We start from the raw sequence: 13,390 nt of genomic DNA on the forward strand, positions 1-13,390 counted from the left end.
ACAGTTTAGTTACATGCCTGTACGATACTGCTGTAGTCAGGGATGTCTTCAGGAACAGTGGCTTCGTAGCTGCTTTGAAGGAAGATTGGCCGGTTGTCATTCACATCCAGCACAGTGACATATACAGTAGCTGTCCCAGTCCTCCGTTTGCCTGTTGGACCGTTATCTGTGAGAAAAAAGTGGTCCAACTTAATCTCCCAATGTTTAGGAAAAAGGCAGGTCTACTGACCTGAGCGTTGACTGAATGCAAACAAATCCAGAAGCAAGCAAGGGCAAGCAACCCAGGTAAAAAGGTAAAGGTAAAGGTACCCCTGCCCGTACGGGCCAGTCTTGACAGACTCTGGGGTTGTGCGCCCATCTCACTTAAGAGGCCAGGGGCCAGCGCTGTCCGGAGACACTTCCGGGTCACGTGGCCAGCGTGACATCGCTGCTCTGGCCAGAGCCAGAGCCAGAGCCAGAGCCAGAGCCGCACACGGAAATGCCGTTTACCTTCCCACTGGTAAGCGGTCCCTATTTATCTACTTGCACCCGGAGGTGCTTTCGAACTGCTAGGTTGGCAGGCGCTGGGACCAAGCAGCGGGAGCGCACCCCGCCGCAGGGATTCGAACCGCCGACCTTTCAATCGGCAAGCCCTAGGCGCTGAGGCTTTAACCCACAGTGCCACCTGCGTCCCTGGTACTTCCTCCTTTTCCTTGGTGGACAGGAGGAGTCCCCCCAACCCCAGGCGACCCCCGAGTGGAATAATGACTCAAGACAACGTGCTATGGGGTTAAATTGGCCACAACTTTATTAAGTTTCAGATGTAGGGAGACCTTGGCTCAGGCATTGGGCGTTTATCCTTCCCAGTCCCCAGCAGGGGATCTGGGAGACTTCAGGGTTATCCAGAATGTGTGGGGATTGGGCTGGCTCTGGAGAACATATGTTCAAGCAGAGAGCCCCCCCCCCCGTTTTGCCACCGTTGGAGGGGAGAACAATGACAACCTCTCGGCGTATGGCCAATGGCTCCCCTCAAGACCCCTTTAACGGGGAACCCTGGTATCACCACTGCAATGGGGGCATGGGTCACCGCTTCATGCCCCCCCCCCATTTAGGAAGATAGACTAAAGGATTCCATCCAAGGTCTGAAACCGCCAAAGTTGTGACGTTTAGCTACGGGAAAGGCAAAACCTGCCAATGCAGGAAAATTCCTTTCCGGCCCTTCAGCGTTGACCCTGACATAGAAGCGCCTGCTTACCTGTGGAGAAGAGGTTAACCTGCAAAATATGACTTAACTGAGGGAGGGGAGGGTGGGAAAAGCTCTGGAGCCGACTGTCGCTTCGCAGGTAAGATTCACCTTCTGTTGTGTGGGCAGGACGGTCCCTCCCCTTACCTGGCCAATCCCCTGGCAACGCCTCCCCAGGCGGAATTGGGCAGTTGGCTGAGGTAGGCGGAGACCTCCAGGTATCCAGCCTGGGGAGGATGAAGCCAGCCCGAACTACCAGGAGTCCCACTGGGATCCGGGTGTGTGTGTGCGACCACGCAAAGGGCACCCCCATTTGATGTGGGAGCGGTCATTCTCAAATCATTCCACACATTCCATCTGAGTCCAAATTTCTGGGGGGCACCTTAAACTCTATCAGTTCCAGGTAAGAAGGTAAGAGCAGCTCCCCCTGTATCAGGCCAAAGGCCCACCTAATCTCCCCCTGTATCAGGCCAAAGGCCCACTGGTCTCACTGTGGCCAACCAATACATTTATAGGAAGCCCACAAGCAGGACGTAAGTACAACCTGCCCCACTTGTGATTCTCAGCAACCAGTATGGAGATGCACAGCAGTTTTTCAGAGGTATACCAGAGCCATGGCTAGCTTTAACCTCATGAATTCATCTAACTCCCTATTAAAGCCATTTAAATTGGTGGCCATTATTACATTGCCTTGTAGCAAATTGCAGCTGTGTGAAGAAGTACACACCCTTTCGTTTGCCCTAATTTTTCTGACATTCTCTTTAAACCCTTTCTCTCTACCCAACATAATTTTATATACCTCTATCATGTCCTGCTCCCCCCAATTATTCACCATTTTTTAAAAACTAAAAAAGCTCTAAATGTAACTTTTTCTCATAGAGGTAGCTGTTTCAGATCCTTGATCATTTTGGTCATCTTCTTCTGAACTTTCTCTGGGTGCTCTCTTCTTCCTAGACTCTGAAAGGTCTGTAAGAGTCAAGCCTGACTAGGTTCTGAAACTAGGGACTCTCATGTGGGACTGGGACTAACATCTGTCTCCCCAGTTCCAGATTCCAGACCTACAAGGCCAACAAGGGTATCTTCCTGTTGCACTGCCAAAGAAATATTATCACAGAGAGAGTAAAACTTATAAGGGTGCCAGAGGATGGTGCTACTAGCTGTTGAAAATAAATATACACATATGGCTCCATCATAGTTAGTGTGCATTTAAAATATGATTTACTGTAAATTGCACACACAATGTATAGGTTTATCTGTTTAACACCTGCATCAGATATATCTATTTTGCTTTGATTCTAATGTATGTCAAATTCACTAAGATTTTTTTTACTTCAGCTTTCTTGAAAAGCCTATGAAAGATGTTTATTAACTTGAGTGAAGCATCAGTATGAAACTGCAGAATTATTAATACCACAAAGATGTTTAATCCTACCAATTATATTCCATTTCAAATAACATCAAGTCTTTCATAAATTTGCACTACATGGAAAAAAATCTTTGTGATCAATAGTAGACATTGTTGAGCACTTAAATCCCATTGATTGTGCTAGTTGTCTTCATTAATCTACATTCAACCCAAGTATGTAGCGACTGGCTGCATTTCACTACACAGTACGCCGGGGAATATTATCATTAGCAAGTTAATCAGACACAGAATTTCCCTCTCATATAAAGCTACAAAGGGGCTTCTTTACAGAACATGAGAGAAAGGTGTGTGGAAGGCCCAGGATTAACTGGAGGTGGTTAACAAAACCATCTCGCTTCATACGTTGATGGAGATTTGCTCATGGAATTGGAAGGGAAACTTCAGAAATGGCAACAGAAGATTGCACCATTAATTTGTACGAATCCTTTGCAAACTGTTTCCTCTCCACTGCACTCCAAATGAGGCAGTCTGGAAGAGACACATCAGTTGCTCAGATAACAGAAACAAAAGGAATCCTTACCAATGGCCTCCAGGATAAGCGTATAGTATGGGATGGTTTCTCTATCCAGGCTGACGACTGTTCGAACTACTCCATCCCTAAAACCGACACTGAACTTTCCATCCTGGTTCCCACCTATAAAAATGAGGGAAAGGAAAGAAGAAGAAGAAGAAGGAATTCAAAGAAGAATGAGGGCACATATTTTTTAAAAAACCACACACTTGTATTTAGGAATATGAAATGTGGAACTAAGATCTTCAGAAAGCACATGCTCTTCTTCAATGAACATGCATACATTTATGTGCATGACCACCTACAAACGCTACATGTCAATCACTCTGTACACAAGATGTGAAAGATAATGCTTTTGAAATGATTTATCCACCTCAGTCAGTCTTTTTGCCCTGAGTATGTCTTTCACTACAAGAATTTTTTACAGTTTTAGTTCTGACTGCGGTACATCAATACACAAAAAGGTTAACAACATCATTCCTAAGGGACTCATGATCAACGTTCTGGAATGAAAAATGGATTCAAAAATTCAAGAAAAATGAGAACACACACTCCAATTACGGTTTACATGCTTTAGTTGTTATATACACAAATATAAACTTGTTTTGTGCAATTTTTGACTATCATGGCCTGAGAACTGCAGTTTAGTCAGCCATATCTAGGCTCTTTATAGTGCTACAGTTCCCATAGTTCCTGGGTAGACCTCCAACAGCTAAATAGGTCTGAAACTGGTTTCCACTTATAATGCAGAAACATCTCCTATTACTTACACAGAAGACACAAAACCACCTATGTCCCTGTGGGACAGGATTATGGGAGACTTGACTATGGGAACAATCCTTGGCACAATAAACTGGCATAAAGAAAGCCAGTGTAAATTAAGTCAGAGTAAAGTTACAATAGATCCATACCGAGTTCAGCAGCAACAAGCTTTTAAAGTAATGTTTCACAGCCTAAGTCCCGCCCCCCCTGCCCCAGTTGGTAATCAGTCTGGTAATCCAGAGATCTGCTGCGTCCTAAGGTGCTTATCCTGGTAGATCTTGCTGCAGGATTGTCTCCTAAGCGCTTCACAGAAATTTAAGGCCATTTAAGGATTCAGTGTGAATAGTGTGTTTCCCAAAAGCATTTCTAAGAGTGCTCAAAATTTACATGGAATAGCAAAATGCAAGCCATATTGCCAGTGCTGGCCCAAATTAGAGATTTCAAGGACTCCATCTCAGCCTCACTTGTTTTAATTTTCTGTTGAATCACGGTGGCTTTATTGCTTTAAAGGCTTTCCAAGGTTGCATGGCTTGATAATTGTGCAATGCTTTCTTTCAATCTACGTTAAACATATTGATTCTTGATTCGCTGCCCCCGCCCCCCCCCGCTATAATGTAATACTGTACATTAACCGATAATGGTACAATAAAGATATAGAGTGTCATTGGGGACTCTGAACAGCAGAGGGCGAAAATGGACAAGTTTTAGAGCTTTCGGAAATAATATGTGCTTGTGGAATGCCACTCTAGGTCCAATAATCCAAGCAGGGGGGCAATGGCACCCAATAAAGAAAACTTATTTGTTTTTGGTAAGATCTGAGCCAGGACTTTCATACCTGCTTGGTTTCAGTGGGATTGTAAGGTGCGCATACTTTTAGGTCCCACTGATTTCAATTAAAGTGAGATCGCAGGCCTGCCCAGCTTGTGACACAGCAAGCTGAAATTCCCCATCAGCCATGTATGACAGTTCGTCACAGGTCAATTAATCACCTACTTTTGCTTCTTGCAAAAAACTTTAAAAAGGGGGGGTCGGTCAAGTTCTTTTTTATTTTATTTTTGACCACTACAGTATAAACTGGCCACTACAGTATAAACAAACAAAAGTCTATGTGTAAAACACAGGTGGGTGTGAAAGGGTGGGGGAATAACATATTGTCAATCACATAGCAGACCATACATGTGTATGTAACAGGTTGGTGGTTCACAAACTGAGCTAGTCAGAATCACACACAACATACATATGCCATGGATGTTTAGGGAAGTTTTTAAATGGTTTTATAGTGTTTTTAATATTCTGTTGGGAACCGCCCAGAGTAGCTGAGGGAACCCAGCCAGATGGATGCGGTATAAGGAATAAATGATCATTATTATTACTATTATACATAAATATTTTCCGCTGACGTCAGTGAGGCTCAACTTGGCTAGATTATGTTGCATGTTTGTAATGCTTCCTGCGCATTGTTGTTAGCAAGAATTAATCCACAGACAGAATGGCCGAAGTCTTCCAGGAAGCGCTGCTTTCATACAGCAGCTCAGATGCCGCACAGCTTGTTTTTGCTTATCCCAACTGTCAAAAACATGGTTTAGGAAACTTTCATTTAGAGAGGCAGGCTGTCCCTTATTGCTTACCACTCAAAAACATAACTACTACAGGTTGTGCACAGGGACACTGGCTGCATCGTGCGCCATATTTGATGGCATTGCAGCCAAGGGCCCAAAAAATTCAATTATGTAGATGGCCCTGTTTAGGAAGCGGTATCTCAAATGTTGACCACCCTATTTCTGGACTTGAAATGATAGTCTACTACACGTGGCTGACCTATTCTGAAGGAGGAATCGTATAAAAATTCCAAAAGAATCATGCGGACATACCCAGAACTTATCTGCTATATGGAAGTAGCTCCTTACAAAGAAGGTGAAGACCTATTTTCACGCCATTGTCTACATCAGAATATGGCCTACCGGGCTGCACTTCGGCAAGCACTGCAAATGAGTTCGGCGACAATGCCTTTCTCAAATTGTCATATCCACATTCTGCAGACATAAGGCAGCTGATGACTCTTTCAGTCTGATGAAGCATAGATAATTCTCAGGAGCAAACAACCCAAAACAGTTCTGCTATCATTTGCAAAGCGTCATAGGGAAACATATGCAAATCCCCATGCAAATTAGCCGTTGCAAACCTAACAGCAGGATGAAAAGCCCCCTTGGCTGTCTTCATTTACATGAATTTCCCCACACTGCTTTGCACCAATACTCTGCACCACGGTGCCACAACCGATTCCCAAGGGGGGGGGGAAGGAGGCTGGTTACAGACCAAGGAAGAGATGCTTCCCCAGCAATCAAGCTAGAGAAGTGGGGGTGGTTTGAAACAGCTATGAACCACTCCCAAATAAGTATGGAAGAGAAGGGAGAGGAGAAAGGGCACTACTTGGTGACAGATGGAGGAGCAGAATTATGTCGTGGTTTCCTTTGCATGGAGTTAAGGGGAGAGAGGCCAAACCTTTAATAAACCAAGAGTTGGCTTATTTTTGTTCTGTGCTAATAGGATTTTATGCCTTTTCAATGTTACCCACCCTGAGCTTTGGGGCTAGGAGAAGCTAGGGTTGCAAGTTTTTGAGCTATTTTTAAGGAAATTCACCAAAACCTACACTTCCAGATTTCCCCAGACATTTCAGCAATTTTTGCCCGGGCACTGTTTCCAACGGCCAAATCCTGGCAATGTCTGGGAAATTCCGGATGAATGCCAACCCTAGGTAAAGGGTCCCCTGACATTTAAGTCCAGTCGCGAATGACTCTGGGGTTGCAGCATTCATCTTGCTTTACAGGCCGAGGGAGCCAGCATTTGTCCGCAGACAGTTTTTCCGGGTCATGTGGCCAGCCTGACTAAGCCGCTTCTGGCGAAACCAGAGCAGTGCACAGAAACACCATTTACCTTCCCATCGGAGTGATACCTATTTATCTACTTGCACTTTTTGGTGTGCTTTCGAACTGCTATGTTGGCAGGAGCTGGGACCGAGCAACAGGAGCTCACCCAGTTGCGGGATTCAAACCGCCGACCTTCTGATCAGCAAGCCCAAGGCTCAGTGGTTTAGACCACAGTGCCAACCCTAGGAGAGGCTAAAATCTGAAAGGAAGAAAAAGGAGGACACAGCAATAAAGATTGACCCGTGTCCTCTGCCCCCTCCGAACTACATGGCTTCTACTTCTGAAGTACACCAGAAAGACTTGATACCTGTGATGAAATAACTGAGCTCGGCATTGAGACCCACATCAGCGTCGGTGCAGTTGAGGCGGACCACTTTGAAATCACGAGGTACGTTTTCAGGAAGCGATACGTTGTAGACAGCTGGGAAGAAGGTGGGGTTCTCATCATTCACATCTAAAACTACAAGAGAGAATTTGATCAAGGTCGACTCTGAGCCATGCTTCAAAGCCATACCTTGCACGGCTAAAAGATGGAGCATCAGCCACTGTAAGAAGCCACGTGTTTGCTTATCCCGTTGTTTCTATGCATATTACAATAATATTAATTGTAGAGTTGGAAGGAACCCCCAAGGGTTTACACCCTGAAAAAGTCCAACCTTCCTGAAATTCAGGAAGTCTCTGGGTGGGCTTGAACCACCAACCTTCTGGTTAACAGCCAGGTGCCCAGACCCATTGCGCCATCTTAGGGACTGCCATAGAAGTTCAGTTAGGGATCAGAACTATGCCACATCAGCTACACCCTAAAAAAGCCCAATCAAGGAAGTAGGAGAAAGGGCAAACAGGCAGTGGTGAAATGGACTGTGGGAGTTCCAGAGTTACAAATAGTTAAGAATCATAAACATTTTTGTCACTGATATTCTTCAATTCTGAGGTAAGTTCATAACATTTCAAAACATACAAATGCGTTCTATTCCTAGACACCTGAAGTTAAAGTTGTGGAGACTTTCTTCTATCATGGTATAGCAGAAAAGTATCTGGAATAACCAAACAGAAACTCTTTCCAAAGTGCATAATAGATTGTATTTAAAAACTCCTTAAAAACTAGCTATAAATGACTTGGGGTCAAACCTAAAATAAATTATTATCATTTATTTTAAAAAGTATTTTAAACATGAACTAATAGTAACAGGTTAAACATTTCATTGGAGTGGCCGTGTTGGTCCAATAAAGAGTGCCCTCCAAACCCTTTTGGATCTTACCCGACTTTCTTTGTTATCATCACTACAACCATGAGAATGGCCAACACAAACAAAAAGGGTGGGTTCTTGCATTGCTTCAGCAGAATGGGAGCTGCAGCCCACCTGCTCATCGCGAAAAGCTCCAGGAACCCATACTGATGCTCTTTCCCACGAGGGTTGATAGCACAGGGAACAGCGAGAGCATGAGTTCCTCTCACATTATCCAGGGTTTCTCATGTTCTCTTTGCACAGCATGGGAAGTGGGTGAAGGCACACCTTCCCTCTCTCTTTCTGCCACCTCCATTCTTTCTTTTTAAAATCTCTCTTTCTCTTTTGGACAGCCCCTCTCCTTTTACCCCTCCTTGCCACCCGCACAAAATCAAACCAAAGCTTGCCCACCTTTGCCCTGGCCCTCACAATGTTGGAGGAAGGGCTCCTAAAGAGCGACAGCAGCATTCTTGGCAGTTAAAAAATTGTTGTGGAAAAATTCTGGAACTGCAACAGCAGGACCGGGCGAGATTTTCAAACCTCCTTGCCTGAGTCTTTTTTGGGGTGGGGTTGTATGCATCAAAATTTGCATCTTCAACAAGGTGGAACTTTTAAATTTTACTCACTAGTCAAGTTACGCATTTCTCCTCCTCTCCCTCGGCTGTTTTGGGTGAGCATTTTCCCAGCTTTTGTGCTGGGCAATCCTTGAGCATTTAATCCAGTGGTTCCCAGCCTTTTTTTGGCCATGCCTCATCTAATCATCTCTAAAATCCTGATGCCTCCCCCTGTGCCATATAATTCTTATTATTCAAAAAGTGAACTCCTATTCACGCGGAGGAAGCCTAACAAGCCATTAACTTGGCTGAACTCATTCTTGAATTGGCCCCTCCTCCCAAAAAATCAAATTGCCCCATTGTGGGGCATGTGCCCCACGTTGGGAACCACGGATTTAAGCCCTAGTTTGACTCGACCTAAGCACAGAAAATTATCTGAAGGTATTAGACAAGGTGAGAAATCCCATTTGAAATACAGACAACCACTTGCACTAAATACATTATTATTATTATTATTATTATTATTATTATTATTATTATTATTAAAAAAAGAATGACACAGCAGTAACAGTGAGACAGCATCCAGAGTGTTTCAGTTCTTCAGTCACCTCTGACCGTGAGAGTGCTGGTAGAACTCTTGGACGGCACTCCTGCATCACTTGCGACTACCCTGAGGTAGTACTCGGCAATCCTTTCCCTGTCTAGAACAGCTGTGGAGTTGATAAGACCACTGCTGCTGTCGATGACAAAGTCCATCCTAGGCATGCCCACCTGCATACGGTATGTCACTTGACCATTCAAGCCTTCATCAAGGTCAATGGCTACCACCTGAGACAGAAAGCAAAAAAGTGAAGCACAACGTTCTGATGAGTTTCCCCCCTCTCATAAAGGTGAAACCAAGAAGATCCCAACAGAATCACATTATCACTTCCCATGGGCTCAGGGCCAAATTTACACATGGCCTTAACTCAAGTGTGGGGCTACCTAGTGCTACCTGGTTCATTAAAAATAAAACAAAGTTGTTACCAAAATTGTTCCTGAGATGGGATCAGCCCCATTGTGCCTGCAATTTGCACTGCAAAAAGATGTCCCACTGGAACTAATGGGAACTCCTTTTTTTGTGCTTAAGGACAAAGCAATACAGTTCAGATCACATGCAGAGCAGCGAAAGAACCAGCACTGCTAGTCCCTTGAATGTGTTCACCTTTTTCTTGAACAGACTACGCTGAGAGAGACGGACTAAGGCTGCCAAACTCACATTCAGCTGTAAAGAAAAGCGAGTGAACTAATGATCTGATGTCACGAGGGGCTTTCAGTCTATCAGTTCCTCTGTGTGGTTTAACTTTCTCAACTTCCTCTTGGCTTATTTCAACAAGTAGTACAGAATGTAGATAGAAGTCAGGTGTGATCATCAGTGAGAAAATGTATGAGGTATTTGCTCCCTTAAAACATTCTGGGGCACTGGTTTTACTGCAGTGAGGAAAGTAGCACTACTACTCATCACTACATCTGCAACAGAAGCCCAAACAGCTGTTCTCGTTGTTTTTTAAGAAACACCTTTCAGCAAGTATATGGTTGAAATCAAAAGTAACGCCGATTCACCTGGAAAACGGATGACCCTGCTGGAAGTCCCTCAGGAATCTCAGTGATAAAAGGTAAATTCTGGAAAGCGGGGTCGTTGTCATTGAGATCCAGCAGGTTTACAAACACTGTGGCACTGCTGGTGGCTCGCAATGGGGGTCTTCCACCTGCAGAGATCAGAGATCACAACTAGTCTCACGAGCACCCCAAAGACTGAAAAAGAAAATTTCTAATATTTTGTCTTAGCGAACCTCTATATATCAAGAAGAAACCCCTGTTCATTCCTCTTCAAGTAATTGGCAATTCACTTTCAATGAAAAAATAAAAAATCAGACTTGGGAAATGTCAGAGCGATAACAAAACTGTTAAAATAAATTGCAGAAGTAAGAGTGCAGAAGCTAGCATTTATTTAACTTTAAGCAATCTATAATTGTTGCTACTCCTGCTATGTACCTATTATGGGGGAAAGTTATAGAGGAATGTGGTTTTTTTTTTAATCAAGAGCACCAAATATATAAGAATGTGACAGCTAGTATGTAAGAATGTGTAGCAGGTAGTTAACGGAGCGCTAAAGTATTCACAGAACAATTGAAGCAAGCATACGATCAGTGACGGAGACCACAATCTTCCTCATGAGCTCAGCTTCCTGGGGGTTTGGATTTTCTCTGTCCAGGACAACCCCTGTTGTCCGAATCTTCCCTGTGGTGCTGTTAAGACTGTAGAATTTATTTGGCGGTCTAATGCTGTACACGAGGGAACCGTTTTCTGCTAGGTCTGGGTCAAAAGCAACCACCTACAGAGATCAAAAGAGTGATGGTATATTGATAAGAGACCAAAAATAAATAAATCCTTTTTCATTTTTTTCATACATCTGTATAGCTGGCTTCTAAACTGAAGCATGAAACAGAAAAGATGCGGAATAAAAGCATGACTCCGATTCCAGTCACTTAAGTACACAACACAGTCTCATTGAAGAAGCTGTCCTGATGCTCTTTCATGGTACAGCAACAGTCACCATGGCTGATGTGCCAGTGAAAAAATGTCCAAGCAAAACAGAATAACTGAAGGTAGGAGAATCAGAATTCTGTTGCCCCTTCCTGGCAAAGGATCATTCCACTTACAGCACTTCAGTTAAGCTGGGAGGCCATGAAGTTTGGTGAGTTTAAAACATCTCATCAAAGATGTTCAAAATGCTTTTTTTGCATGTCCTTCCCTTTAAAAAAATAATTTTGTTTGGTTTTACAAAACACCCTGTCACAGCTTTGTTGCCTTTTCTAATCTTTCTAACTCAACCTGGATGTACTAGCTGCCCACCAAATGATCACTTTGCTTTTTGGACAGACCATATCCTCAGATATTATCCCCATGGCTCCTGTCATAACACTGCATTTACTTTTATTTTTGCCTAGTGGGTTTTTCTTTCCATTTTGCTCTTGCGTTCAAATGTAATATCTGTGCTCACGTGAACTTGTGATTTCTATTGGCTCTTCCCTTGTTTACTTCCTTTGTTATTGTTACATTGAAGTTGAAAATAAACAAAAAATTATGATCTAAAAAACAAAGCACACTATCATATCCAAACATAGTTGCAATCATGGTTACTTTAGTATAACCCCGCACAATCCATGCTAATTGCTAAAGGACACTGCTCATTTGTATATTGCAATTAATTTGCAAATATTTGCAACATTTCAGTTTGCTGGCAGAGTGCTGCAAAGGTCTTTCTATTCCTTGAGATGCAACTCCTGTTTGCCAGCTGTGTATGTCCACTGGGTGAAAGGGGGAGATTAGAAAGGATGCAAAAGAAAGTTCATTGTGTTATTCAGAGGCAGGTGTCTGTGGAAAAGGGAATTCATCAGCCCGGTTGCCTTGACAAAAAAATAAATAAATTCCTTCTTCGCTCCCCCACTCACGGTGAGTTCCATGAGAGGGTTTCATCTGCTCTGTGTGACATCACTATGAACCAAATCAGATTTGGCTACTGGCGAACATCATTAACGACAAATGAAACCCTCTTACTGCCCTAACCCTGAATGGTGAACGTGTCCCTGCTCTACTCTCTATCATAGTCTTAACTCGCACTGTCTCTTTAATTCAGAATGAGGGCAATGAAGTTGCATTGTTTGCCCTCAATAAAATCTTCATGTAGTCTGAAATGACTGGCTGCCCCACAATCTCATGCTCACAATGTGATTCCCATTTGACTTGGATCGCACTGTATAAAACTGTCTTTTATTTTTAAATCACCTCCAAAGGGGAATACAGGACAGTGGCTGCAAATACATACCATATACGCTATGTCTTAATTTGTAAAGACTTCTGAATATATGCTGAAGTATTTGCAAAACCAGAAGATGCACCTAAATGTGACAAACAGCCCATGAATCTTTGGAAGTGCCGTTCTCCATGTTCCTCTTCATCTTTTAAGATACACAGAGGCTCCTTTGTTTCATGCTCTGTTTTGTACTAGACAGAGTCTTCTTTGCAGTGGCACCTCTCTTGTGAAACTCCCTGACTACGGTCATCCACTAAGAATAATTCTCTGAAGACCACCTTTTTCCTGCAAGTTTTCCCACTGGCGAGTAAACTGCAAATGTTTTCATTGCTGCTGCTGTTCTGGCTTGGGCCTGTTTGTTTTTATTGTTTAGTATTTAGACCTATTTTAAAGTGGCATGCTTTTTATTTTGATGGTGTGGAAAATAAAATATAGTCATTTTTTACCAGGTACCTGTAGCCCTGAAGATGACTTAGAAAAATAAGTCGTCTTCAGGACTACAGGTACCTGGTCAAAAATGACTGTTTATATTTTATTTTATTTTATTTAAATTACTTATATTTATTTACCACCTTTTCCTCCAAGGAGCTCAAAGGCATGTGTATGGCAGACTAGGCCGAGACAGTGACTGGCCCAAGGTCACCCAGTGAGCTTCATGGCTGAGTAGGGATTCGAACACTGGTCTCCCAGGTCACAGTCTGACACTAACCATCACCCCACAGTAGGAATGAACAACAAATTACACGCAATAAGAACAAAGATACGACTTAAAGAATATTGCGTCTCCCACAAGGAGACTGGAAAGGTTACTTCAAGGTGGGGGGAAAAGGTGGCTGAATTTACTTCAGTGAATCAATCTGTAATTGAACATCTTGAAATGGAAACTGACTGGATGCAGGAGTTCTA

General features: G+C 43.3%; 1 protein-coding gene across 1 annotated transcript in view; it reads right to left on the reverse strand.

The window, feature by feature from the left end:
* Positions 1–13,390, reverse strand: part of CDH23 (cadherin related 23) — a 398,468-nt gene that overhangs the window by 118,413 nt on the left and 266,665 nt on the right. The window contains exons 22-27 of the mRNA XM_079976255.1: positions 10,813–11,002; positions 10,231–10,376; positions 9,237–9,456; positions 7,156–7,308; positions 3,169–3,282; positions 18–166 (exon numbers count right to left, since the gene is read on the reverse strand). Of these exons, the coding sequence (XP_079832381.1) occupies positions 18–166; positions 3,169–3,282; positions 7,156–7,308; positions 9,237–9,456; positions 10,231–10,376; positions 10,813–11,002 (972 nt within the window). The remainder of the gene's footprint in view (positions 1–17; positions 167–3,168; positions 3,283–7,155; positions 7,309–9,236; positions 9,457–10,230; positions 10,377–10,812; positions 11,003–13,390) is intronic.

The sequence above is a fragment of the Podarcis cretensis genome (genome assembly GCF_951804945.1).
Source record: "Podarcis cretensis genome assembly, chromosome: 5".
Taxonomy (NCBI): domain Eukaryota; kingdom Metazoa; phylum Chordata; class Lepidosauria; order Squamata; family Lacertidae; genus Podarcis; species Podarcis cretensis.